Source organism: Notamacropus eugenii, chromosome 1 (assembly GCF_028372415.1).
Source record: "Notamacropus eugenii isolate mMacEug1 chromosome 1, mMacEug1.pri_v2, whole genome shotgun sequence".
Classification (NCBI taxonomy): domain Eukaryota; kingdom Metazoa; phylum Chordata; class Mammalia; order Diprotodontia; family Macropodidae; genus Notamacropus; species Notamacropus eugenii.
The window spans coordinates 345,670,759-345,698,624 of NC_092872.1; the positions used below are offsets into that span (position 1 = coordinate 345,670,759).

A 27,866-nucleotide genomic window follows, 5' to 3' on the forward strand; every position below is an offset into this window, starting at 1 on the left:
TGATGTGAACCTGTTTTTTCTTATTGCTACTTTTTCTTCAGTCTTGTTCTTTCTTGTTTCTACCCTCATTTTCCAGTCACTTAGTTACATAGTGGTTTACTATACAAACTGATTTAATTTTATTTGGAAAGCTTCAAGCTTTTTGGCATTCTAGGTAATTCATAAAGCAATATATTAGGTTACCTGTAACAAAATAGGATATGACATTTCATCTGGGGTTTTGGTGAAAACTGTAGATTAGTAACAACAAAAGCAAGTTAAGATATGAAGTATTCTGATAATTGTTGAATAGTATATCTTTTTTTCCTAGTTTTTCTTTTTCTCTGCTACCTACTTGTAGGCAGTAAGTAATAAGATGCATTTATATAGTGCTTTGAGATTTGCAGAGTGCTCTCCTTGCAACGGTGTTGTACAGTGTAGATAATGTGAGCACTAATATTTCCATTTTATTCATAAGTAAATTGAAGCTTTATGGGGTTATAACTTGCCCTTGGTTACATAATTACTAAATGCCTTTCAGTGGGATACATAATGGTCCCGTAACTTTAAGCCCAGCCCTATTAGTAATGTCAAGTTGTCTTCTGTTATTTAGATGTCTTGTGGCATTAGCAAATAGAGCTGGCTTTGGAATCTAGAAGGCCTGGGCTCAAGTCTGCCTCTGTTACATCACATACTGTGTGATTCTGATTTGGTCATTCAACTTCTCAGTGCCCCAGGATGGCAAGACTAATATTTTAGAGCAATTGACTCCCTTGGGTCAATAGAAGGAGTGAGCTCAGGAAGAGCTTCCTTACGATCACTGAAATCATGAGTCTTAATGTAAAAAATATGAACTCATAGAGCTTTGGTGTTAGTGCCTTAATTTTAAAAGTGGAATTCTTGAAATATCATTATTTGTAAACACAACGAAGTCCTAAAGCAGCTAAAAAATATTTTTTTTGTTTATTATTAACATTTTGTTTTCATTTTAGAAAATTCAATTCATAGCAGCTCTGAATTGGCAATGAATTGGAAATTGAGGGGATGTCCATCAATTGTGGAATGGCTTCACAAGTTGTGGGATATGAATGTAATGGAATACTAATGTGTTGTAAGAAATGATGAACAGGCAGATTTCAGAAAATCCTGGAAAGACTTACATGAACTGATACTGAGTGAGGGGAACAGAACCAGGAGAACATTGTACATAGTTACAGCCACCTTGTGTGATGACCAACTTTGATAGACTTGGCTCTTCTCAACAATTCAAGGATCTAATACCTTCAAAAGACTTATGATAGAAATTGCTATCTATATCCAGAGAGAGAACTTTGGAATCTGAATACAGATGAAAGCATACTAATGTTCTCTTCATTAATTTTGTTTTTTCTTTTTCGTGGTTCCTCCCATTGGTTCTAATTCTTCTTTATATCCTGACTAATGTGAAAATTTGTTTAATATAAATATATATGTAGAACCTTGACCAGATTGTGCACTGTCTTGGGAAGGGGGATTTAAAACTCAAAATCTTATGGAAGTGAATGTTGAAAGCTAAAATTAAATTATTAAAATAAAAAAAATTGAAAAATTCTGTGGTATACCATCACAAGTCAGTGAAAAACCATTGTTTGGTTCATTAATTGTGTAGGGTCTCTGTAGCAGAAGAGCTGGGTAGGGAGGGACTCAGTAGAACTTGACAGGTAGATAGGCTAGGGAGGTACAGGGACAGCTTGGGGTCAGGATTCCCAGGTGAAGGCATTGGAGGAAAAGGGAGGGGGAATACATAATGAGAGGGTATCATAAAGCAAAAATGACAGTTTGGTAGTGATACTGTATAAAGAAAGGGCTCTGATTTTGGCTTTTGATGCTTCAAGAAGTATAAGTCATATACACCTGTCCAAATTTTAAGAAACTTTGCTTTTAAGAATAATTGTGGTGATTCACATTTTCCAGCCACTTGTGATGGGAATGTAAGTGAAATAAACAGAGCCTCAAAGTATTTACATTTATGTAAAATGTTCTAAGATGTGTACAGGGCACTTTCCTCAAGATAACCCTGTTTGTTAATACTTTTAGTACAAGTACCTGCATTTTACACGAGGCACCTGAAGCTGAAGGGATTGTAACTGCCCTTGGTCACATAACTAGTTAAGATCAAGGCCAGCTCTCAAAAAAAGTCTTAATTTCAACTATGTAAGAAAATATTTCTCTTAAATATAAAATGTAAGTGTGAAATTTTTCCTTTATAGCTCAGTGTTCCCATTTAAATGTAATATAAATATAGGAAATCCATTTTATTGCGTCTAATTTTACTGTTGTGAAATATTGCCTGTCATTGAACAATAGTATGTTATAGTAAACTTAGAACATTTTCTCTTCTCTTCAGTTGCCCTTGCATATGGAATCTATAAACAGGATCTGCCTGCCCTGGAAGAGAAACCAAGAAATGTTGTGTTTGTTGACATGGGGCATTCTGCCTACCAGGTGTCTGTGTGTGCATTCAACAAAGCAAAACTCAAAGTAAATATCCCTTTTGTATCAGGGATAATGTGATTGTGGTATTTGGGTAGGGGAGGGAATGGATTTTAAGATGGTCTAAGTAGTTCTTAAATTATGTGTACCCACTAATTAAAATTGGCTTTAGGGTTTTATGCTTTGTGTGCTAAAATAGTATAGTGTCATAAACTGTTGTTCTTATAAGTCTTTTAAAATTTATGTGTGTTTTTTTGTCATTGCCAAAGAAGACCATGCCATCAGAGAAATGATGACATGACTTGCACTTGACTTTGTTTTGAGTGAGGGAGGGCTATGCAGGTCACCAGCCTTTCTCCTCCAGAGCCATCTGAATCCAGTAACCAGATATTCATCAGGATGACTGGAGATGACCCAGGATGAGGCAGCTGGGGTTAAGTGACTTGCCCAAGGTCACACAGCTAGTGAGTGTCTAGTATCTGAGGTGAGATTTGAACTCAGGTCCTCCTGACTCCTGCACTGATGCTCTCTATCCACTGCACCACCTAGCTGCCCTAAATTTAAGATAGGTACTACAGGCACATTAGCATAGTGGATTGAACATTGAACTTGGATTCAGGAATGTCTGAGTTCTAATTCTGCCTCAGGCATTGATTATAATCCTATGACTTTGAACAAATCAATTAACTCTAAAGGCAGTTTATGTAAAGGCTCTTAGCATAGTGCTTGACACAAAGCAGATTCTATATAAATACTTATTCCTTTCCTTTCTTTTTATTCCCAGTTAATTTCTTTGAACCTTAGTTTTATCCTTTGCAAAATGGGGGTAATAACAGCACCTCACAGGGTTGTTGAGATATGCTAAATACCAAATGAGATATATACCAGATAACCAAATGAAAACTTTAATGTATTATGTAGATGTCAGCTGTTATGCCTGATAATGGCTACTACTCTGTATCTTAAAATTCCCTACATCATTCCCCCATTCTGTCTTCTTCCATTTTCTTTCTCTCTGAGACCAACCCCTTTAAATGTACCTTTCATTCCCTACTGTCTCCTCTGGTAGGTTGCCCCTGCAATCATCTCTCTCTTCTCTCACCTTCAGTCTCTCCTTTTTTTTCTTCTTTTATCATCAGTTTCTTTCCTCTTCCTCAGTCTCTCTCCTGACTTATTTTCAGTCTCTCCTTTGTTTTATCTTCATCTTATTGTAGTCCACAGACACTTTCCCTGCTCCAACAGACATATCTATGTCTTCCCCATTCTTAGGAGGAAAAACCAGAACAAAATCCTCTCTTGACTTTACCACTGCTCAACTCTTCTCTTTTATTTTATTACTTTTCCAGAGCCAAATTGCTAGAAAAGTTCTCTAAATTCAATGCCTGCACTTCCTCTACTTTCTTTTTCTTACTTAGCCTATTTTAGTCTGGCTTCTGACTTCCATCACTCAAATCAAACTGTGCTCTCCAAAGTTACCAATGATTCTCATCCTTCCTGAACTCTGTGCTACATTTGACAGTGATAAACACATTCTAGATGATAGATTCTCCTCCCCACGTCTATTCCTTCTCATTGTTTGTTGGATCATCATCTACATTTCACCCAACTGTGTGTGTACCCCAGGACTTTGTTCTGGACATTTCTCTTCTTTGCACTCTCTTGGTAAACTCACCATCTTCCATGAGTTCAGTTTTAATGCTGAAGATAATGCACACATTAAACCTTTCTAAAATGAGTTGCAGCATGGAGTCAAGAAGACTCAAGTTCAAGTTCAGCCTCAGACACATAGTAGCTAGCTGTTTGACCCTGGACAAGTCACTTTTATCTCAACCTCAGTTTCTTCATCTATTAAATGGTGCTAATAATAGCATCTACATCAAAAGCTGTCAGGATAAAATAACATGTAAAACACTTTGAACAGCTTAAAGCTATTACTATTTTTTCTTGCTAATTTGAAAATTAATTGGAGCCTTTCATTTTTATTAAGTAGGAAAGGTTAGGTACCAGTATTTGTTTGCATGATCATGATTGCCTAAAAATTGTTTATAATGATTTTCCTAAAACATGTTTGATCATGTTACTCCCCCTGCTCAATCAACTCCAGTGGCTCCCTATTGCTTGTAGGAGCAAATAAAAAATGCTTTGTTTAGCATTCAGAGCCCTTCATAACCTAGCCCTCTCCTGCCTGTCCAGTACTCTTACACCTTACCACCTGACATGTATTCCTCAATCCAAACAAGATATTCTGTCTCTCAGCTCCAAGTGTTCTTTCTTGCTGTCTCCCATGCCTTGGAACACTCAGAGAGTGTTCTCCAGTCTAACTACTGACTTCCTTGGCTTCTTTTAAGTCTCAAATCCCATCTTCTACAGGAAGCTTTCCCCAACCTCTCTTAATTCCAGTGCTTTTACTCTGTTAATTATTTCCTATTTATTCTTTATATAGCTTGCTTTGTTTGCATGTTGTCTCCATCGGATTGTGAGCCCCTTGGTGGGCAGGGACTATTTTTTGCTTCTTTTTGTATACTCAGCACTTAGCACAGTGTAAAAGGCACTTTATAAATCTTCATTGACTGAGTGATCCACTAAAAAATGTTATTTAAAAAAGTAAAGCTTTCAGTACTTAGCACACTTAAGTAGCAATACTTTTTTAGGTAATAGCTTAGTAACAGTGACATCTGAGTAGTACACTTTGCTTCTTTAATTGTAAACTTATACCTGTTACTCTCCCTGTAGTTCACATCATAGTAAGACAGTGAAATAATAAGGAACGAAGGAGCCTTAACCTTCTGAAAGGCAAAACCAAAGGCCCCACATATAACCTTTTAAAAACAGAAGGAAAGAAGAAAAAATCTAGTTGGAGGTCCCTAGGGAGTGATTGGAGGGCTCCAGATGGTTTGTGAGAGGTGATTGCCAATCACTATTACTGCATTTTGCTCAGCTACTCCTGAACCCCCAAAGTAAGAACCTTCCACCTTCCCTGTCCTACATCTTATAGGTAGGGCCTAGCAAAGACAGGACCTGCATGTAGGTTCTGCATATTCAGCCCCTCCTTAGTGGCAGATTATACCTTAAGTCTATGGGCTGGTCTTCCCCAGACCGTGCTCAGTGCTTATAGGGATTCCCTCCAGCTGATGGGTAGATTCTCACCCTTTTTTCACAGAGACTACCTTGACACTGTGGGGGTATACGGGGTGTTCCAGGAGGACTAGCATTTCTGGTATGAGCACTTGCCAAACCCTTTTCAGGCCTACTTGTCTACTTTTGGTGCCCACCTTCACCCACATCTCATCTGTGGCTCCAGGAAGCTGTAGCATGCACAGCAGTCACATCCTGGTAAGCTGTCTTGGCATACAGGCCTAATCACGTTGAGAATGACTGATGGGCCACAAACCTGTCAGTGAGTTGGGGGGTTGTCTATCCCCAAGCATGTGAAAATCTTCCCCCTGCCACAAATGCGTCTGAAGCAGGCTCTGTGGAGCTCTTAGAGCTTGGTCCAGACATTGAAAACTCTTAAGGTCATCCACTGCATCCTTGGCTGTTGCCAATCTTGTCCTGACTTTTGTCTTGTCACTGGACTTTGACAACTCAGAAGGGTAGAGTAAGACTGATCACTCTATTCAGCTCTGCCTCACTTAAATCCAAGTCACACGAGTCAGTACATCACCTTGTGATGTCATTAGTCCTTTTTGAAAACAACAACCTTGACTTCTTACCTCATTATTTTCTTAATAGAATAGAGTTTCCCAATAGTAAAATTGGATGTTTGAAAACAAAAACTGAAGAAAGACTTCCTGTTACCACATTAAAATTCTAATTGGATTATAGACTTTAAACAAAAGGGCCTATTTTTGAAAAGATGGAAGAAGGTAGAATCTTATATTCTAATTATTGAGAGCTTAAAGGTTAAAAATATAAGTAGAATTTATTAAGAATTAGGTTGAAGTGCTGGTTTTTATTAAAATAATAAAATTCTTGTACAGTAAACTGTACAATTAAGACATTTTAAAACATAAAATTCTTTTTTAAACTTAAGAGGAATTAACTAAAATATTGAAGGATAAAATCCAGTGTCCACTGGATAAATGGTCAGAGAAGAGTAATATTTCGTAATAAATAAATAAATAAAAATAAAAATTAACTCTTAGTTGATCTTTGCGAAAGAGATTTGATTTCACTTCAAAAAGCCAAATTAAAACTACTTTGTGATACCGCTTTACACCCATCAAAAGGGCTAAATTAGTTTAAATGCCATAACTCAGTGCTTTGTAGACCTGTGGTAAAACAAGTAACTGCTGCAGTTATTTTCAAAATAGTGGAATCTTTGAGGAGAAAAAAATTGAAAGAAAATCATATAAGCTATTTAAAATATACCCCAGTTATCTTATTACTGAAGGAATTTACTTGGAGAGTATTTATCAGAAAAAAATATTGCAAAAACCTGGAAACTGAAGTGTCCTATTGTTGGGAAAAGGATGACTAAATTGTAGTGTGTCGGCGTAATGGGAATAGTGTAATTTAATTACATTATTCCAGAATTTGCAAGTTTTGCTCTGCCACTCTTATCTGTGAAAGATTGTGGTAAGTAAAAAAAATTTTTAGGGCTAAAGAAGGTCAAACATTATTCTGATTTTTAGAAAAGGTAGGTGTGTGGAACCTGCAAATTATAGTGAGTTTGACTTCACCTGTCAGAATTCTAAAATATTCTAGTATAAAAGTGGTTAGCAATTAGAAAAGGAAGTAATAATCAGAAAACAAGCATGGCTTCAGCAAGAACAAGTCATGCCAGTCTAATTCGATTTCTTTTGTTTTAAAACAAATTTGCAAAACTGGCCTGTCAACAGGATTACTATTTTAGATATGATTTGCCTAGTTTTTTGGTATAGCATTTATGTTTCATGATATTTTGTGGAAAAGATTCATTGATGCGGGCTAGACAATTGTATGGTTAAGTGGATTTCAAGCTGGTTAAATAGCCAGATCCAAAGATTATTTTTTTTTAATTGGTTCAGTATCTGCTTTGAAAGATGGTCTCCAGAGACTCTCTAGTTGGCCTTATAGTATTTACAATTTTTATCAGTGACTTGGATTGATGGATAGATGCCATCCTTCACAGATATTTGAAAATAGAAGGGATAGCTGATATGATACATCTCTGAAAATCTAGACAGGCTATAACAGTGATTTCAGTCTGGTAAGATGAAATTCAATAGTGATAAATGTAACATCTTTACTCTTGTGCTTAAAAATTTAACTTAAGTATAAGATGAAGGGAGGCATGATTAGATAGTAGTTTGTGTGAAAAAGATCTAGGAGCTTCACTGGGGCAAAAATCAAGATCATCATAAGATAGCAGTAACCAAACCCCCCTGCCCCCGCCCCGCAACTTAATGCAGACTGGAATAAGGTGTTAGATGATGGCTATTCTGTCTTGCAGTTCTGTGTTGAGTTGTAGCTGCTGCCTTTTGAGTGTCAACAACAGTTGATATATTGGAGAGCCATAAAGAGATGAGAAGCCAGGGCAGTGGAGGGCCTTGATGCATTGTCATGAGATCAGTTTAAGGAACTGAGGATGTTCAATCTGGAAAAGAGATTTTTGGGGGGTGGGATGGGGAGTCAGGACTGTTAAGCGTTTTGAATTTTGATAGAGTGGTCATGTTGGAGGAGGATTGTATGGTTCTTTTTGTTCAGGAAGCATTGAGGTAGAAATCACAAAGGTTAAATTTAAGCTTCATTCAAGCAAAAACAGCCTTTCCACAGTGCATTGTAGGAGAGCAGTATAGTTAAGTGAAAAAGATAATTGGATTTGGAATTAGGGGACCTGTATTCAGATCTTACATCTGAATCTTACTGCCTTTCTGATCCTGGGAAGAAAGTTACTTTACCTCTGTAAAATGAGAGTCCTTCCTGTTTATTCTATGATTCTGTGAATGGGTGGTGGAGGTGATAGATTCTTCATGATGAAGAATATTTTTAGGAAATGGCTGTGTGGCACTTAATTCTGTTGATTAGAGGGAATTGTTTTTCAGGTCTGTGTGTGACTCAGTGGACTCTTAAATTTCTTTAAGCTCAGAAATTCTTTGATTCTGTATAGATAAGCTTGGGGATGTAAGTATTTACAGAAAGATCTATAAAAATGTGAGGAAAAAAGAAGCTGGAAGGTAAGACTGGCTTTCATACCAACAACTTACATGTTTGTGGACATATAGCAATAAATAGACAAAAAGAAGATGACACAGTAACTGACCAGTAAGTTTTATGTGTATCCAGTACATTTTATGATAAAATTCATGTATTTAATGTACTCAAATGAAAATAGATGATGTTTAAAACCCATTTCACAGTGCTTTTTTCAAGTATTAAGCCTTTAGGGGAAGGAGCACTGAAAAGAGCAAACTCACCCAGTCACTTATGTCAAGGGGTTTTTTAAACCCCTTGTCAATCAGTGGAGATGGGAAGTTTCCAAGACCTTGGAACAGCACTGAGATTCTTAGAATGATCAGTATTAAAAGGGCCAAACTTCCTTTCATTTAGGAGATTGTACCTGTCACTTAAAGACAATGTGTGTTTGATTTTTCCAGTTTTTGTTTCTACCCTCTTTGGGTACTAACTTAAGCGGATACTCTCCCCTCTTTGTAGACGTGTAAAGAAAGTGCTCTGCCAGCATTGAAGCACTATGTCAATGTAGAAGAGCTAATGCTTATCAGTAATAACACATTTTTCAGTTGATGGCTAATTGGAGTTATCTAATCACATTCTTCCTTAGGTTCTTGCCACTGCATTTGATCCAACCTTGGGAGGTAGAAAATTTGATGAGATGTTAGTAAATCACTTCTGTGAAGAATTTGGGAAGAAATACAAACTAGACATCAAGTCCAAAATTCGTGCATTGTTGCGACTTTCTCAGGAGTGTGAAAAACTCAAAAAGCTGATGAGTGCCAATGCTTCAGATCTCCCTATGAACATAGAATGTTTCATGAATGATGTTGATGTATCTGGAATTATGAACAGGTATCTCTTAGGAATTCAAAATGAGGGTTAAAAATGACTTTTTAAAGCTTAGATTTTTACTGTATTCTTAACCATAAACCTGAAATTTGAATATAGTTAGTGATTCTTATTTGAGATGGTTAAAAAGGCTAATTTTTGTGAGTAGCAAAACTGAAACCTCAAACTGACTTTTTTCCCTGTGACTGAGAAATGAATTTTTAATAAAATAAGCTATTATTCATTCTCAAGTTTTGCGTTATATTTGAGTTTGCTGAGCATTTCCATAAATAACCTGTATAAACTAGAAATTTTCAGGTAATTCCAAACAAATACTTCTAATTTAAAATAGTTGCTTATTTAATTTTTCCTTCAGGAAGGAATCATTCCTTGATGGCTTTTTTTATAAGCCTCTTCAAATTTCTTTGAGTTAGCTCTTGACAGCGGTCTGCTTCCAGGCCTTTCTTGCTTGGTCTATATAGACTCTGACGGAGCTCATGTTTATTTGACCTAGTTGTCAAGAACTCAGAGCCCACCCTTGGCCACCAGAACCTTTTTGACAAAGTTGAGATGCAGATTGTTTCATTCTTTGTATTTGTTTTACAACTTCAGTGACTGGCAAGTAGAGTGCCCAGTACTTAGTAGGTGCTTAATAGATACTTGATTGATAAGTTTGGAAAAGCATGATCTAACTCCTTCAAAGGTATGAAGTAGAAGTTAGGAGCAATTAAAGATAGTACTTTACAGTTGTTAACTTTATTAAAGGAATGTTATTTTCTTGGCTATAGAAGGGAGAATTTAACAGTTTTTACTGAGACTACTAATTAACACTTGTGTGTTGGGTGGTCAAAGATCTATTTAAAACAGCACAGTTCTGAAGTCTTAGGATATTAAGGGGCTAAGTAAATATTTTTTTAAAATCCTGCTTTGTTAAAAAGAGAATGTAATTTAACTTGTCATTTCTTGAAATAGGAGCAAATTTTTGGAGATGTGTGATGATCTCTTAGCTAGAGTGGAGCCACCACTTCGAAGTGTTTTGGAACAAGCCAGTAAGTTCTTTATTGTTTGGGAATAAGTAAATATATCTCAAAGCCAAACATTTAACTGCTTCAGTGGGGACTTAAGACATTTTAAGTACCATTTCCTGCAGTTGCCCTTAAAAATTCCATAATAGGAGCTCTTTGATTGATTTTCTAAGTATGATTTTTGCCCCTTCCCCCTTCTTCCTAGCTTTTCTTTTTGTAATATTTAGGAAAATTCAAACAACAGAGTATCCTGATAAAGCCTTAATAACTATAATTCAGATACTTTTAAGTAAAATGTTGGCCCCTTTTTTTATTAAAATTTTATTGATATTCTGAATTGAGAGTTTTGCTTTCTATTTTTTTAACTGCTAATAATGATTATCTGATTGCCTGTGGGAATTATGGTGTTTTATTAGTGTTGAGCATTTTGTTGGACAAGCTAATTCTAAATGTCACTGACTTTCTAAAAAAATTTTTTTTAATTAAAAATGTTAACATTTTGTTTTGAAATAGACTGGCTTTTCCCAACAAATTCTCTTACAAAAGTACATTCACTAGAAAAGTTGGAATTACCCATTTTTTTTTTTTAACAGGAAGAATGTCTTTTAAGTTTGACAATGTGATACTAACTTTGACCATTTTTTAAAAATATAAATTCTGTGTTTTTTATGTGCTGCCTAGATCCCAGTTTTGTGAATAAAACCCTAAAAGATTAAGTCTTATACTCATCATAGTTACATAAGCTGTATTTAGATTGGAGAAGAGAAGCTGAGTGTTCCCTAATAATTGTCCTTAGGTATACATACGAAAGGCTTTTCTATGGAAGATGGTGATCAACCGTTATCACCAGGAAGGCCAGAACAAGCGAAAATGGATTCAGTTGCAGAGAGAGGAGTTGAGGTTAGATATAGACATGATTGCTTTACACATAATAGGTAATAGATATAAAGGCAATAAATAATTGTTTAATGAATAGAAAAAAAGATATCTTGAAAGAGGGATTAAGATGTTACAATAGACTCATGTGAAAACTTTGAAGATGGACAGATCCCAGAACAAGCTTCCTTCTTCACCCAGGATGCCTTGGCTACAACCATTCATATCATCTTGGCTTAAGTCTATTTTCTTTCTTTTTCTTTCTTTTTTTTTTTTTTTTAACAAAAAAACAAAACCTATTCTTTTCCTTGTCAGATTGATAGTACCATCCAACCTGGTAACCTGAGATGCTCCTGTTCCATAGGAAATTTTATTTTACTACCCAAATGCATATAGATTCGGAATGGGGGACTGTGATAACCAGTTTCTCTAACACACTCTTATCTTGGGGTACCTCTAGTTAGAAAACAAAATCACTTATCCAGAGATTGCCATATTATGTATATTCTAGATGTATTTCTGTCATTGTCATTCATATAATTCTTTTGCTTCTGACCCAATTTATATTTTATATTTTTAACTAAACTCTAGGCCTTCATTGTCTACTCAATACGGCTAATGATGAAAAAGATAGTTGGGAATGAAAATTTAAATGCAGTGAAATCATAGTGTCTTTATAGTTTGTCAAAAGCTTATAATTCAAGGAAATATTTTAGGCAGTGTTGAATACTTCTTATTCTTTTAAATAGAGTTAAAGAAAGAGGATATTTATGCAGTAGAGATAGTTGGTGGTGCCACTAGGATCCCTGCAGTGAAAGAGAAGATCAGCAAATTCTTTGGTAAAGAACTTAGTACAACATTAAATGCAGATGAAGCAGTCACACGAGGGTGTGCTTTGCAGGTGAGTTGATTTCATGGATTACTAACAGCTTTCAGTTAATGTCACACAAGTCCATAGGTAGATTGTTTTGTGGGGCATTATAGGATAGTGACTTCTGCCAACTAATTGATTATAATTTGGTGTTATAAGTGATATTGATTGTTCTTCAGATTAGATTTTGAAATGTTTTCATAACTTCTTAAAATGGAAAGTAACATTGCTGGAATGAAATAATACTTAATTGCACATACTAAAAAATTTAAGATAAATTTGGCTACAAAAATAGCAAAATATATGTATTCTAAAACTAAAGCTAGGTGACTAGTAGAATTTTTTTATATTCATTTTATTTATTTTTAATGTTCTACAATCACTACCATAAAACTTAGATTTTTTTTCCCTCTACCTAGCCCCCACCACCCCCCTCCCTCCCTAAGATGGCATATCATTCTACATAGGATCTACACATACGTTTCTATTGAATACATTTTCACTATAGTCATGCTGTGTAGAAGAACTGAAATAAATGGGAGAAATCATATAATAAACCAAAACATAATACACACACACACACACACACACACACACACACACACACACACACACACACACCCACACACACACACCCCCACACACCCCTGTTACATTCTATGATTGAATTCCATAGTTCTTTCTCTGGATGTGGAAGGCATTTTGCCTAAGAAGACCATTGGGAGATTAGTAGAATTTTGACAAATTATATTGTGCTGGTTGGCAGAAAGAGAGGAGGAACTAAAATCAGACAGTGTTAGATTATATTCCTTTGTCAGTAAAGTTTTCTTTTGTTGGCTTGGTAAGCTCTGGATGGACCATGCCATACAGATAAGTAATTTTTCAGAAGATAGGCTTATAAAACTTACTTAGCAAATACTGTTTCTGATACAGTATAATAAGAATGTGAATTCAGATATATGAATTCACTTTTAAGGTAGACCAATGAAGATTTGTCAGAATCAATAAATTATAAATATGTTGATATTGGATTTGTAGTAGTATTTTGACTGTCTATACTTGTAAAATAGTAATAGATTAGTTTATTGTTTTAGTGTGCAATATTGTCTCCTGCTTTCAAAGTACGAGAATTTTCTACCACTGATGTAGTACCATATCCAATATCTCTTCGATGGAATTCCCCAGCAGAAGAAGGAATAAGGTAATAAGATCTCCCAATAATTTAATACTTACATCCATGTTCTTTGTAGCATCTTTCACAATTATATTCAGTTGTCTATAACATAGATTTAAATAAGGCAGGTTTATCACCAGAAAAGTTATCAGAATATTTTATGTACATTGTTTAGCACTGTCCTAGGGGTAGTTGAGGTGTTAAAATATTAGATGACGGCCTATTCCCCTGCTGAATTTATGGTCATTTGTATCTTTATGTATTTTTTTAATAGACTATAGTAAAATGTTTTCTAGAAAATGGGAATTGATAAAAGCAAAGAATAGATTAAAGTTAGAATGTACTTTAAAATACTATGATTATTCTAAATGTTCATCTTTCTTTTCTTTTTAGTGATTGTGAAGTCTTCCCGAAGAATCATGCGGCCCCTTTCTCTAAAGTTCTCACATTTTATAGAAGGGAACCATTTAATCTTGAGGCCTATTACAGTTCTCCTAAGGATTTACCTTACCCAGATCCTGCTATAGGTATATGAAAGGGGTTAGAAATAAAGTGGTGGATATTCTTGGAAATGTTCCTGTATACTTGGAGAATTGAGGGATCAGAAATATTTGGAGATCAGTAAAAATTCCAAAATTGGTACAATGGAAAGAATGCAAAATTTAGAGTCAGTACCTGTGTTCACTTAATTTCTCTGGATTTCAGTTTACTCATCCATAAAATACGGGGGATGACTTCTCAGGTATTCTTTTCAGCCCTGATCCTAGTAAACTGGTTAAATCAGAAAATATTTATAATATGTATACATTGATGTACACCTAATTGATTAGAAAGAAATGGAAAATAAGGAAACAATACAAGAAATACTGCAATTCAGTTTATGTTAAATACCAAAGGAATGATAGGGACTATCTCGTTATAGAGAATGAAGAGATCATCGACAAGCTATTCTGGTTAGGGAAGGCTTTGATGAAGAATAATGGATAGATTTGTATTGGTGGTAAGAGGTAGGAAAACATACTAGAAGGATAGCCCAAAGACAGGTATAGAAGTGGCAGTGAAGTTCTTATGTAGAAGTAGGAGATAATGTTGGGGGTAGGTTGTAGGGTTCCTGAGTGCTAGGCATTTGAATTTTTGCTAGAGTAAGTAACTAAAAATTATTAAGGTAAGTTGTATGTGTATGACCATGACAGTGTGACTTCAGGTTGTGTGGTAAGACAATTTAATAGTGGCATGAAAGATGAATTTGAAGTGTTAAGAGACAGTGGAGCCATTTTGATCATTTTAGATGCTTTTATGTTAATTCAGACGCATATTAGCTGGCCTGTATTAGGATGACTGCAATAGAGTGCTGTAGAGGAAAGAATTAAAGCTTATTATCTAGGTATAAAAGGAAAAAATTAAAGATTACTGACAATGATTTTGAGAGTACTCCTAAGTTTTATATTACTTAAAGTGATCATTGAAAATTGTCTGCAGGCATCATAGGAAACTAATTGTATTAGTGCTTGGTTTTAATCTCAGTCTCCATTTGTAGCTTCTTCTCGTTCCTTCTTTTTGCTTATTTTACAGTTACAGTTTGTTTTATTAATTATTGTTCTTCTTTGTCTCTGACATGTTTAGCCCACTTTTTGGTTCAGAAGGTGACTCCTCAGACTGATGGATCCAGTTCAAAAGTGAAAGTAAAAGTTCGAGTCAATGTGCATGGTATTTTTAGTGTGTCTAGTGCATCCCTTGTGGAAGTACACAAGTCTGATGAGTGTGAAGAGCCTATGGAAACAGATCAGCATGCAAAAGAGGAAGAGGTAATCTCAAGCCCCAAAAGCCTGTACACTCTGAACCCAGTACAAAAGTAGTAACTAGCTGGCTAGATGGTTAGTACTTGACAGATTGGACTCCTTGACTAGGATAATCTTTGGATGTTAAATACAGTTGGTGGGGGCAGCTAGTTGGCATATTGGGTAGAGTGCTAACCCTGGAGTCAGGAGGACCTGAGTTCAAATGTGGCCTCAGACTAGATGTGTGATCCTGGGCAAGTCATATAATCCTGATTGCCTCCTCGTCTTCTCCCTCATGCCCCCCCCCAAATCAAAATATAAATGAATACTGTTGGTATCACAAAGAATATAAATGATTGTGATGGGCAATTTGATTGTTATTCTGTTTCTTAGTTTGATGTGTTGGAAGGCTTTAGAACATTTTGAATCACTCATTTCTGCTTATTTCTCTTTATAATAAATTCAGTTATGTCTTGCTGAAACTATGATGTGCTGATTTTATGGGAATTTATTATTTTTTATTTCCTTTTATTAATTTTTATTGTTGAGGAGGAGGAGGTGGTCAGAGCTGTTTCTCCTAGTTAGGAGGTTATTGAGATGGCTGAAACCTGTCCCAAGAGATGTGAAAATTTACTTAAGGCCTCAAGCTTTCCTCAGATAAATCAAAGAGGGAGTCAGGGCTTCCCAAATAATTTGATTTGATGAAGAGATTCTATTGACACTGATTCTATAGGCAGGTAAATCTGATGCTGATTCATAGACATGTAAATCTTTCTGAATCAGCCTATTATGCACCCCCTAACTGTAGTTTAATATGTAACTTGACTTAGTTTATAATATATCTGTTTAATTAGGTTTGTTTTACTTAGGGGATATGTGTGAATACGATTCTGCTAAGCTAAATTTATTCAGCTTTTATGATATTGATGTGTGGAATTAGGAATGTTTTAATTTTTATAGCCTGAAAGAATGTATGACACATTGCATTATATAAAAGAATTCTTTCTCCGTTGTTTTGACATAATTTTGTCTGTAAGAAACCTTGTTAGAATCCTGGTTTTGTTCAGGGGTTATTTTTCTATTCTTCTGAACCTATGCTTAAGCATAATAAAACCTAGACTTTTACCTCTCTGATTTCTGCATCATAGCACAACTGTTTTGGTGGCAGTTAACTTCCATATGAACATAAACAGGAGCTATTTCTCCCATTAACACTGGTCTGACCATGTCATTTCCATACTCGGTAAACTCCTTGGCTTTCGTCTTGGAACTGGGTTCATGTATAAATTCTTCTCTTCCATGATGTTTCATGCTCTTCGCAGCCTGCCTCTAACCTGCCTTTTCATCAAGATTATGTGTTACCTCTAGTTCCCCCACCAACAGCTAGTACCCACCCCAACTTGGAGAGAGAGAGTGTTGTTTTTTTTAGTTGAAATATAAACTCAAGTAAAGATGGTTTCGTTGTTTACTTTTGTGTCTCCTCTCACCAATTCTTGGCATATAGTAGGTGCTCAATAATGTTTATTTGTTGAGTGATTGAGTGTGTGTGTGTGTGTGTGTGTGTGTGTGTGTGTGTGTGTATGTGTGTGTGTGTAGTGTATATAGTGTAAACACCTCCCATCAACTCCTGTATCATTATTATTCTGCTCTGCTGTCATTTGCTCTTCTGGGCCCAGCCTCCAAACAAAAAAGCCAAACTTAGATGACCTGAAAAAGTTGTTTGAGAATCAGGACTCTGTACCTTGCATGTAGCAGATAAATATGTAAATAAATGTTTGAGTTGATATAATTTTATTATAAAAGAATAGGGAGGTAGTTATTTCCTCAACTCTCCACTAATACTATTAGAAAGTGAAACTTTTAATCTGAAAAGTGCTCAAATTGAATTTGGACTTCATTTAAAAAACAAAACAAAACTTTGTGTTGTGTGTAGTGGTTCTGATTGAGGTTTGAAAAGAGTATCTTCAAGTTAATATTAAAAGTAGTTAGTTCATTCACATACAAGTATACCTCTTTCTGTGGGTTTTTTAGATAACATTTTTATTGACGGCTTTTAACATCATCAAAAATTCCCATAATATTCTTCCTAGAAAGCCATCCCCTTCCTAGAAAGTAACATTTTTAATAATAAAAAAGAAAATGAAGATGGGGAAAATGAGCAAAACTTAGGCATTGAGAAGCGTCTGAAAATATGTGCAGTGTTCTACATTTTATGTACCTTTCACCTCTGCAAAGGAGTGACTTGGGGACAGCTTCTCATATCTCTTCTCTCTAGCCTTGCTTGTTCTTCATAAATTGGTAGCATTTTTTTTTAATGGTTCTTTATGTTTACATTCTTGTAGTCCTTGCATATATTGTTTTCTTGGCTCTGCTTAATTCTGTCTTGCTTTCAACACTAGTTCCTCCATCAGCAATGCAGTGGTGCAAAGATGCACTATCTCCCCACAACCACTCCAACGTCAACTAATCCTGTCTTTTGTCATCTCTGCCAATTTTCAGGATGTGAGGTGAAACCTCAGGGTTATGATTTGTATTTCTCTCATTATTAGGAGAGATTAGGAACCTTCCTTTATATGGTTCTTTATAGTGTGCATTTCTTCTTTTGAGAACTGTTGGTTTATGTCCTTTGTGTGTTGAATAAACTGTTATACCTGGATTCAGGAAGACCTTCGTTCAAGTCCTGCCTGACTTTTTTTTAGTTTTGTGACCTTGGGCAAGTTACTTAACCTCTGCCTTGGTTTCTTTGTCTGTAAAATGGAGGTATTTATTTCCTAGGGTTTTTTAAGGAGAAAATGAAATAATTTTTTAAAGCACTCTGCAAACTTAAAGTGCTATAATAATGCTCATTTTACTTATTTCTAGCTATTATTACTTGTATTATTGGGGAATATCAGAGCAGCTTTTTCATTTTGTATAATCAATTATCTGTTTTGTCATTTGTAATTGCTATTTTCCCTTGTTTGATAAAGAATATATCACTTATCCATACATGTGAAAAGTAGATGATGTGCTTGCTTGTCTTCTAATTTTTATGATGTAATCTTTAATATTAGTTGTGCCTCCATTTATAATCTTTTGTGGAATATAGTATAAAGCAGTGATGTGCCTACAGCGTGCATATTGACCACAGATTAATATCTGTGTCGTGTTGTTTTGTTAAACATTTCCCAATTACATTTTTTATTTAAAGTATGAATATTTCTGGCTTCACTATAATAGAAAATCTGATCTCATCTTTTCACAGAAGATGCAGGTAGACCAAGATGAACAGAAAACTGAGGAAAATCAACATCCAATACAAGGCGAAAATAAGACAGAATCTGAAGAAATGGAGGTATAGATTGCATTTGATTCTCCAAAATAAGTGGAAATAGGAATTCTTTTGTGTTTGTTTTAATGCTGAAGAATTTCTTATAGATTTTGTAGTTTACATTAACCATGAATTTACAGTCTTATTCCTCAGCACTTGGTCACACTATAAGCCATCAGGAAATTTCAACATTATTAGGGTAGTAACTAATTCAAATGACTGGTTAGAATGCTCTTAAGTAATTAAAGTGCCCCACAGACACTGTGTATTTGTGTTTTAAACTGATTTTTCAATAAAAGTCTGAATTTTGGAGTTCATTTTGATATTTTATTTTTTAAAATTTACATGATTTAGATTTACATATAAGGATAGCATCTGTTTAAACAATAATGTAACTAGGTTTAATTTAATAATCCAAGTGGTACCTGTGAAAGTCCTTTGAAATGCTGTTTGCTTCTTGTTTTAATTTTACATCATCTTAACTTTTTAAAATAGTTTGGAAGGAGTTGTCAAAGTATTGACCTTACTTTAGGAAAGGGCCTTACCTTATCCAGTTTGATAAGTTAATGAACAGTTTTGGTGGATGGATTTCTTTAGGTATACTAATCTACTTTCAAATCTAAATTGTATTGGTAAAAGAGCTTATAAGGGATAATTTGATCTTTGTCCAGGTGGCTTATTACATGAACACTTAGTTTACATGTGAACAATTTAGTAAGCAGCAACAAGGAGTGTTGGCTGTCACATCTACTTAGATGTGATCTCCTCTTTTTCTATCTTTGCCAGGGATTAAGGCAAGTCAAAGAAAGTAGTACTCTGTACCCAGGAAGTAAAAATAAAAGAGAAGCCGTTTGCCACATGCAGTGGGGAAGATAATTTTTTTCTTAAGGTTCTGCATTTTTTGTGGACTTCACAGTTTCCCAGAAAATTTTCCATAAATATTAAGGTGAAACTAGAGTAGTATTCTAGGTCATAGAGTGAGTTCCAGGTTCCTAGGACCTTAGGAGTCATCTAGTTTTAAAGCCTACGTAAAGCAGATTTTTTTTTTAAACAATATACTGCAGTGTGAGATTAAAAGGCTTTTGCAGGCTTAATTTGGAACCTAACTACTCGTAATTTATCACATTATTTCTAGGTGAAGAATGCATTCCAGTTTCAAACTGATTTAGATCAAACTGCTTCATAACCCGAATGAAAGCTGAAAACAATCTGTCCTTACATGTTTGGTTGTTATTGTTTTCTGTTTTGTAGACTTCTCAGCCTGGGTCCAAAGATAAAAAAATGGATCAGCCACCTCAAGCCAAGAAGGCAAAAGTTAAAACCACCACTGTGGATCTCCCTATTGAAAATCAGTTGTTATGGCAGATAGGAAGAGAAATGTTGAACTTATATATTGAGAATGAGGTAATTTTTTTATATTTTCTCAATTGCGAACTAATGACTTAATACTTTGCAACCTAGAGATGTTTCGAGTTTAGTGAATGAAGTATATTTTGATTTGAGATATAGTAGCTAATATAGCTCAGCAAAATCTTTTGGGTCATTACAAATTGTTTTGTTCTGAGGAATAATTTGTAGAATTCAGAGATTTATAGCTGTCCTTTGAAGTGTACTGTTGGATGAGCTCTTGAGGTTTGTTCCCCTCCTTCCAATTCAGATGCTTCCAGAGGAAGCATTTATTCTGCATTATTCTGTTGTATTAAATGTGTTATAAACAGCATTCAGTGCAGTGTGTTTTATTATGGAGTAGTATCACCATAGGCCACTAATTAGTCCTTCCATTTTCAAATTTTCTTATTCAGCTACAGTATTCTCTGCCGATGTTTCTAGTTCTCTATAACATTTGCTTCCCCTCCCACATGTACTGAAATAGTATTTGCATAAAATCTTTGAAATTTTGTTTTATTTTTAAAGAATTCAGTATTGAAATGAAAATGCATTTTTTTCATCCACAATAAAATCATTTTATTTGGAAGGATTTGGTTGGGAGAGTTGTGGGAAGCTTTTGTTATTTTCCCTCTTCTGCTCTTGTAAATTGTAGGACTCCAACATTCGTAACATTCTCACATTCATAATTTAGCATCTTTAGCCAGTGTCTTACTAATTTTTCTTTTTCTCAGGGTAAGATGATCATGCAGGATAAGCTGGAGAAGGAAAGAAATGATGCCAAGAATGCAGTGGAAGAATACGTTTATGAAATGAGAGACAAACTAAATGGCCTGTATGAGAAGTTTGTTAGTGAGGATGTAAGTACTGGTTGGGAAATTAAAAATTTGTGCCCTTTGAAGATCCATGTAGGGTTCTGCAAGGTCATAGAGTTAGTTCAGAATGAACTAAAGAATAATTATTTGAATGTGTAGAGAGCAGTGATTGAGGTTGATCAGTCTAGAATTTCATAGATTCAACAAACTTTTATTTAGTTAGGATAATAACATAAAAATAGAATGGACTGTAGAAATCCTCAAGGAGTTTATGTTTGAATGGGGTATGAGAGTTGAGGCAGTAAATACAACATGTATATGGATAAGTCAATACAAAAGTTATATAATTAAATCAGGAAGAAATCCTGTAGACAATAGCACTTGAGCTGAGTCTTGAATATTCATAGTAGTAACCGTGATGATAATAGCTAACATTTATATAATACTGACCACGTGCTAGGCACTGTGGGAGGTTGGTGCTATATAATAGCCATTTTGCCAGTGAAGAAGCTAAGATAGACAGCGGTCATGTGACTTGCCCCAGTCACACAGCTGGTAAGTATCTGAGGGCAACTTTGAACTCAGAACTTCCTGATTCCAGGCTCAGCTATCCATTGCATCACCAGTTCTCTCTAGTTTCCATGAGGGAAGCTAGTTACTCTAAGAGGTATACATAAGAACAGAGTTTATTCCAGGCTTGGGAATGTGGGGATAAGAGAGAATGGGAACCACACAACCTTCCTGTGCAGAAGCAGGAAGGTTGGAAGTAAGTACATCGTTTTGGCCTTTTTGTCTGGAACAGAGGACATACGAGGAGAAATGTATGAAGTTCATCTATAAAGATAGGCTGGATTTAGATTGCAAAGCTCATAAAAAGCCCAGCAGTGCAGTTTGTGCTTTATCCTGGAGACAGTAGGAGTTCGCTGAGGTTTCTTGAGCAAGGCTTTGATGTTGTTGGACCTGGTTTGGATAGATTGGAGAGAGGAGAGATTAGTTAGTAGAAAAGTTTGTGGCTCTGAGTAGAGAAAGGGGGCAGCAAGACTTATTGGAAAGAGAGTGACTAGGAGGAGTGTGGTATTATCACTAGAAAGAGGAAAGCTAGGAAAAGGGATGGATTTGGGAAAAAAAAGTAATGGGTTGTGTTTGGGGCATGCTGAGTGTAAGATGCTTCCAGGACATCCTTTTGGAATGTAGGACTACGACCCAGGAAATAGAGTAGGGCTGAATACATTGATGTGAGAGTCATCTGCATTGAGATACGTGAACCCATGAGAGCTGATGAGGCTACTGAGAGAAAAGAAGACTCTCGGACTTCCTTGGTAGGGCCATTAGAGATGAATGATGGTACAGCAAAGGAGCAGTATCACCAAAGTCAAGAGAGAGGGGGGTGGAGAGAGTAATCAACAAACTTTATTGGTCAGTAGTATCAAATGCTGTGTTGAAGTAAGAAGAATGAGGACTTAAGATGCCATCCTGTTTGACCCACTGGAGATAGCAGCTTCATGTTAGGGATGCATCAGAAGCCAGATTGCAGAGAGTTGTCAGATGAGGGAGAGGAGAGGAGTGGAGGCAGCCGGTGTGGGATGGCAGGTGGGGGTGTTATAAGCTAATTTTTTTTTCTGGGTTATAAGTTTTAATTTTTTTTAACTTTTAGGATCGTAACAGTTTTACTTTGAAATTGGAAGATACTGAAAATTGGTTGTATGAAGATGGAGAAGACCAGCCCAAGCATGTTTATATTGATAAATTAACAGAATTGAAGGTAACTGCTATTTGATTAGTACAGTAATGCTAAAATGATGTTTTATTATGACATAATGAAACTATAATAAACTTTGAACTAAAATTTCCTGCAGTCCTGTTATCCCAAGTAGGAAAAAATCAGTAGAGGTTAGATCCATCTTGGACCTCATTCCCAGAGGGTTTGGAGGCTTCCTAAAATATCTACCTATTACAAGATAGTTTTACCTACAAGGTATAGTGATATAGTGATTTGTTGTACAGTAATTTGTGATTTCTTGTCTGGATAGGATATAATAATACCAGCAGTGGTAACACTTTAAGGTTTGCAAAGTGATTTACAAAATGTTATCCCATTTGATATACAACAACCCTGAGAGGCAGGACAGAAGGGATTTTACAGATGAGGAAACCAAGGCAAACATTGTTACATGACTCATCCACGATCACATGGCTAGGAAGTATCTCATGTGGGTTTGAACTTGAGTCTTCCTGACTTCAGGCCCAGAGTTCTATCCACTGTACTGCCTTTATAATGGAAGAAGAAATGCAATAAGTTGGTGATTTCATGTTATTACAGTTGTAGCCTACTTATTCTCATTTGTAAATAGTAAGTTACATGTTATAACATCAGGAAATTCAATGTAACAGATATGTTTGATATCAGCAAAGTGTATCACTGAAAACTTTTGCTCATGTAATTGAATGATAGAAAAGATTTCCTGACTTGATGCTGAAAGAATCAGGCTGTTAATGTTATTGGGAGGTTTAGAAATTTAAAGAGTTAAATTAGCATTTCATGCATTGAAGAGAATAGAATTTTAACATAACATGTAATAAGGAGAAAACAATGTTTAGTCAATAAGCACTTCATAAAGCATTTACTGTGTGCTAGGCACCGTGTTTTACTGGGAAGGATTGGTCTGACTGACCTGCAGCTTTGTTTCCTGCCTTTCTCCTTTTTGGCATGAATAAGTGTTGTGGCATTTGACTTGGGCATTCCGTAGCATGACTGCTATACTTGGCAAAGAGGGCCACAGAGTGGGGAAGCAGTGCTGAGGTTCTGGAGGGGAGCAACCTAGAAACTGACTCATATTGCTTAGACTTGGAATTGATTATCCGTGTCATACGTGGGAATTGAATATACTTATTTCAAATATATAATAATTTCTGCATTTCAAGTGTTTTATATAACAGTAAAAAAAAAATAAAATTCCAGCTATCCTGAAACTGCCCTAACAATGCATTGTATATTTCTTTTTCACCAAGAATCTGGGTCAGCCTATTAAAAATCGGTTCCAGGAATCTGAAGAAAGACCAAAGGCCTTTGAAGAACTGGGGAAACAAATCCAAATGTTCATGAAAGTTATTGACGCTTTCCGAAACAAGGTATTTTTTTCCTTTTCCTTTTGCAAAGGGTAGTTTTGAGGAGTTTATTTTTTTCCTCTTGTTCTTTTTAAAGAATAGTCTTCCTATCACAAATGTGACGCCCAGGTTGCTGATAATCATTGTTCTTTTTTAAGACATTTCTTAGAATACTCCAAAGGAATTATCACAACATAATAATATTTTCTAGTATTTTGCCCATTTTTACATAAAAAGAGAAGGAAGTGCAGACACACTTGATCTGGATCACATGGCTAGTGCATGTCAAGAACTTGAACTCCAGGCAGAGTCTTCTGGCACCAGTTCTGCCGCTGAGTCTCATTGCTCTTTCCACTTATTGCCCAACGTAGGCTCTGATTGCTGGATATTTTAGTGTTCCCTCCACCCGTTTGTAGACAACACGGTATACTAATAATAATAAACTACTCCATGCCAGGCACTGTGCCAAGCTCTGTATAGTTCTCATAGGAGCCTCACAACGTACCTGCAAGGTAAGTGCTTTTATTATCCCCATTTTATAGTTAAAGAAACTGAGGCAAACAAAGGTTAAGCACCTTGCCCAGGATCACACAGCTAATAAGTGTCAGAGGCTGGATTTGAATTCAGATCTTTCTGACTCTGGGTCCAACCTGGACTCTGTCCGCTGCCCCATCTCCCTGCCTTCACAAATTGGATGTACAAACCCTTAATTTCTCATTTTTATTTATAATATTCATTAATTTTTTAATAGCTTAATGATATTTATTACTTTCTACTACTTATACAATAAAGCTGGCACCTTCCTGGATTGTCCTAGTGAATGGCTTTTACAAGAATAAAAGTTGATTTTTAACACATTTGGTTTTTCTCTTCAACTCCTTATATTACCAACTTTTTTTAAAATACGGAAAGTGACTTAAATCTTAATGAAATCTTTTAAATTAATACTCTCTTCAGATGCTCTTGGAGTTTAAAACCTCTCTCCCAATAAAACAGTATCAGGGAATTATTTCTTCTTTAAAGAGAGTGTATGATCTGAGCTCTATTTTGGAATAAGGTTGTTGTTGTCTCTGTCTTGGGAGGGGTAACATCTTTAGGCTGCTGGCCTGACTCACTGATGAGTTTTTCCTCCTGTCACAGGAAGAGCAGTATGACCATCTGGATGCCGCTGATGTGGTGAAGGTTGAGAAGAGCGCTAACGAAGCGATGGAATGGATGAACAACAAGCTGAATCTTCAGAACAAGCAGAGCCTCACTGTGGATCCAATAGTAAAGACAAGGGATATTGAAGCAAAAACTAAAGTAATTGTCTTACTTGTTTATGACCTTATTCCCATTTAGTTAGCTTTAATTACATGACTCAGTGTATTTCTTAAGTGTCATTTAGAGAGCAGCATTAAGTCATCTTAGTGTATAGAACTTGGGATAAAAGGGACCAGTTGCCACTTCAGATTGTTGCTCTAGACTTCAGTGAACCAGTAGAGGTCGTTAATCTTGACTCCCTCATTTTACAGATGAGTAAATTACATAACTTGCCTAGGAACACCTGTAGTAAGCATCAGAGGTGGGACTCAAATAAAATATGTAAATTGTTTCTTGGCCATTTGCCAAAAAATCCCAATGATTTTGTTTCTGTTTTAGGAGCTTATAAGCATTTGTAATCCTATAGTTACAAAACCTAGACCTAAAGTGGAGCTTCCAAAAGACGATGAACCTGTGGAACAGAATGGACCAGTAGAAGGACAAGATGACAACCATGGAGGGGCTCAGTCCACTGAACAGAATATAGATCCAAGCACCTCACCAGATTCTGAGAAGAAACTTCCCGAAATGGACATTGATTAATTCCAGCATTTGTTTATATTAAAGCCCACTTATCATAAAGCTTTAAGTTGTCAACTTTGTTCTAAATAGCAAAGAAAGCAGATTAACGTTGCAAGTTATTTAGAGTTTGCTTTCTAGTTTTTTTCTCTTGAAGGGAAATCTATGTATTGCATATGAAAACTGCAAAACGCTTCAATACACCATCCAATATGTTATCTGTTTTCTCCATAGTTCTTATGTTATATCTGTTTACTTTGAACTTATTGAAGCAGCAGTTCCTTCCTTTTTTATTTTTTATGTTTGATCAGATTGAGGAAGAAGTTGATTGTGGGGATCTAGGCCAGAGATTTGTAATTAGCTGGAGATCAAGCTTGTTAGGATGATCTGGCCACAGGCTTGCAGGTGCAACTATATTTTAAATATTGTTGGGGGTGGGAAGGAGGGAAACAAGAAAGGCATGATTTTCTGAGGTTTTTCTGTAGCAGAGAAAATGATGGTGCCCTAATTCTTTATTTGCTTGTATATTAAGACACTCTAAATGAACAGATTCCCTCATAATAAGTGCCATATATGTTAACCTATTTGGAGTACAAATTAAGTGAGTGGGCACATATTTTAATCAGGTTTTTAGGCCTGAAGGATGCTTCATAAGCTATGTTGTATATCCCAGTCACCAAAGTTTAAGCAGATCGTTAATGGATGTATGATATCATGGGTAAGATGTTTTCCTGAATTTAGTAGATATGAAGTAGGGTGTGTATCAAGGTAAACACAACCAAGAAATGTACATTTTTGGTCACTGTTCAGATTGAGTTGCACTCTTAGATGGTTACTCTAATTGGAATGTTTTGTCTGTCTTTGGAGGTGCTGCTTAGCCTTGAGGGTCGAGGGAATAATTTCCTAATAAGGGTTGCAAATTTCTTAAACTCAGACACACACTGGCTATTACTATAGAATATCTGATGAACCTGCAAATAACTCATTTGTGTGTTTTGAATCAAATAGATGCAAAACTATACAAAAAGTTAACAAGAAATAAATACACTGGATTATACTGCATGAGTTTTAAATTGGTGTAGAATAGATACAATGGAAACCTTGGATATTTTGTTGGTGTTGGACTTCAGAATTTTGCACTAAAGCAGTGATTTCCAACTTTTATGCTATGTAGTGCTCATTAAAAAAAATTCATGGACCTCATCTGCCCCTTCCCCAGCCTCATCCCAACTTATATTGTGGATTGAAAAAAAATAGCTTAAAACTACTATGAATTCAGTGACTTAATCTGGATGTATTCACAAATTAAGAATACATGTACATATGAGACATTCACTCTACAGACAATATTGTTATTGCTTAGGCCTGTTTAATGAAATGGACACCTTTCAGTAACTTTGAGGGATCCTTGGCCAATAGTCTTTGTTACCTTTTTATGTACCCAGTGAGAAAATAGTGGTTGTATTTAGCATGTGGGAAACCATGGGAGCCGTCATCAATAGCTTTTTTGTGTGTGATGAAACTAAGATCCCTCTTAGTGAGTAATACCACATAATAGAATTTGAAGATTTATAAGGCAAACCTTAATTCATGTATATCACAGATAGTTTTTATGTATGTGTGTGAATGATATGCTGCTTATTACATATCATGCCACAGCATAATAGGAAAGTGAAGTCATCATAGAATATAGCCTTATAGTTAGAAGGGATCCTCAAAGGTCATCTAGTCCAAACAATGTAGCCCTTATGTCTTTAAATCCCATTAGTTTTATCCTGCATCACGTGGGGCTCAAATATCTGGATTACTTGTCCATTCCCATTCTAAGGAAGTAGAATGTGTAGCGTGGGCTGCTCTGTTCCTTGTTCAGTTTAAGCTTAGTTTATAGGATCACAGATCTAAAGCATGAAGGAGTTTTATTAGTCAGCTAATCTAACAATTAGGAGGTCATGGTTCATTGTGCTTAGTTTGGGGAGTAAATAGCTGTTTAGAATGTTGAGGCATTTTGTGGGATGAATCCAGAACGGGGGTTGGTGGCAATATCTTTCAGATGGTGGGGAAGTGGGCTTGTTTAAAAACTTGCCTGATAGGCCATTGTGCAAGGGGGGAGGGAATAAGTATTTATTAAGTTCCTAGGCACTTAATGTACAAGGCACTGTGCTAAGCACGTTGCACATATCTCATTTGATCCTCACAATCACCCTGTGAGGCAGGTGCTACTCTCATTTTACAGCTGAAGAAACAGGTGATCAAGTTAAGTGACTTGTCCA

The 27,866-nt window shown here is 35.8% G+C and overlaps 1 protein-coding gene across 1 annotated transcript in view; it reads left to right on the top strand.

The window, feature by feature from the left end:
- The window catches only part of HSPA4 (heat shock protein family A (Hsp70) member 4), a 47,824-nt gene extending 21,171 nt beyond the window's left edge, over positions 1-26,653 (top strand). Inside the window, exons 6-19 of the mRNA XM_072630036.1 lie at positions 2,366-2,499; positions 9,215-9,459; positions 10,408-10,484; positions 12,086-12,237; positions 13,302-13,408; positions 13,775-13,908; positions 15,005-15,186; positions 18,404-18,493; positions 19,721-19,873; positions 20,590-20,715; positions 22,325-22,432; positions 23,680-23,799; positions 24,916-25,077; positions 25,417-26,653. Of these exons, the coding sequence (XP_072486137.1) occupies positions 2,366-2,499; positions 9,215-9,459; positions 10,408-10,484; positions 12,086-12,237; positions 13,302-13,408; positions 13,775-13,908; positions 15,005-15,186; positions 18,404-18,493; positions 19,721-19,873; positions 20,590-20,715; positions 22,325-22,432; positions 23,680-23,799; positions 24,916-25,077; positions 25,417-25,620 (1,994 nt within the window). The 3' untranslated portion in view covers positions 25,621-26,653. The remainder of the gene's footprint in view (positions 1-2,365; positions 2,500-9,214; positions 9,460-10,407; positions 10,485-12,085; positions 12,238-13,301; positions 13,409-13,774; positions 13,909-15,004; positions 15,187-18,403; positions 18,494-19,720; positions 19,874-20,589; positions 20,716-22,324; positions 22,433-23,679; positions 23,800-24,915; positions 25,078-25,416) is intronic.
- Positions 26,654-27,866: the final 1,213 nt, after the last annotated feature.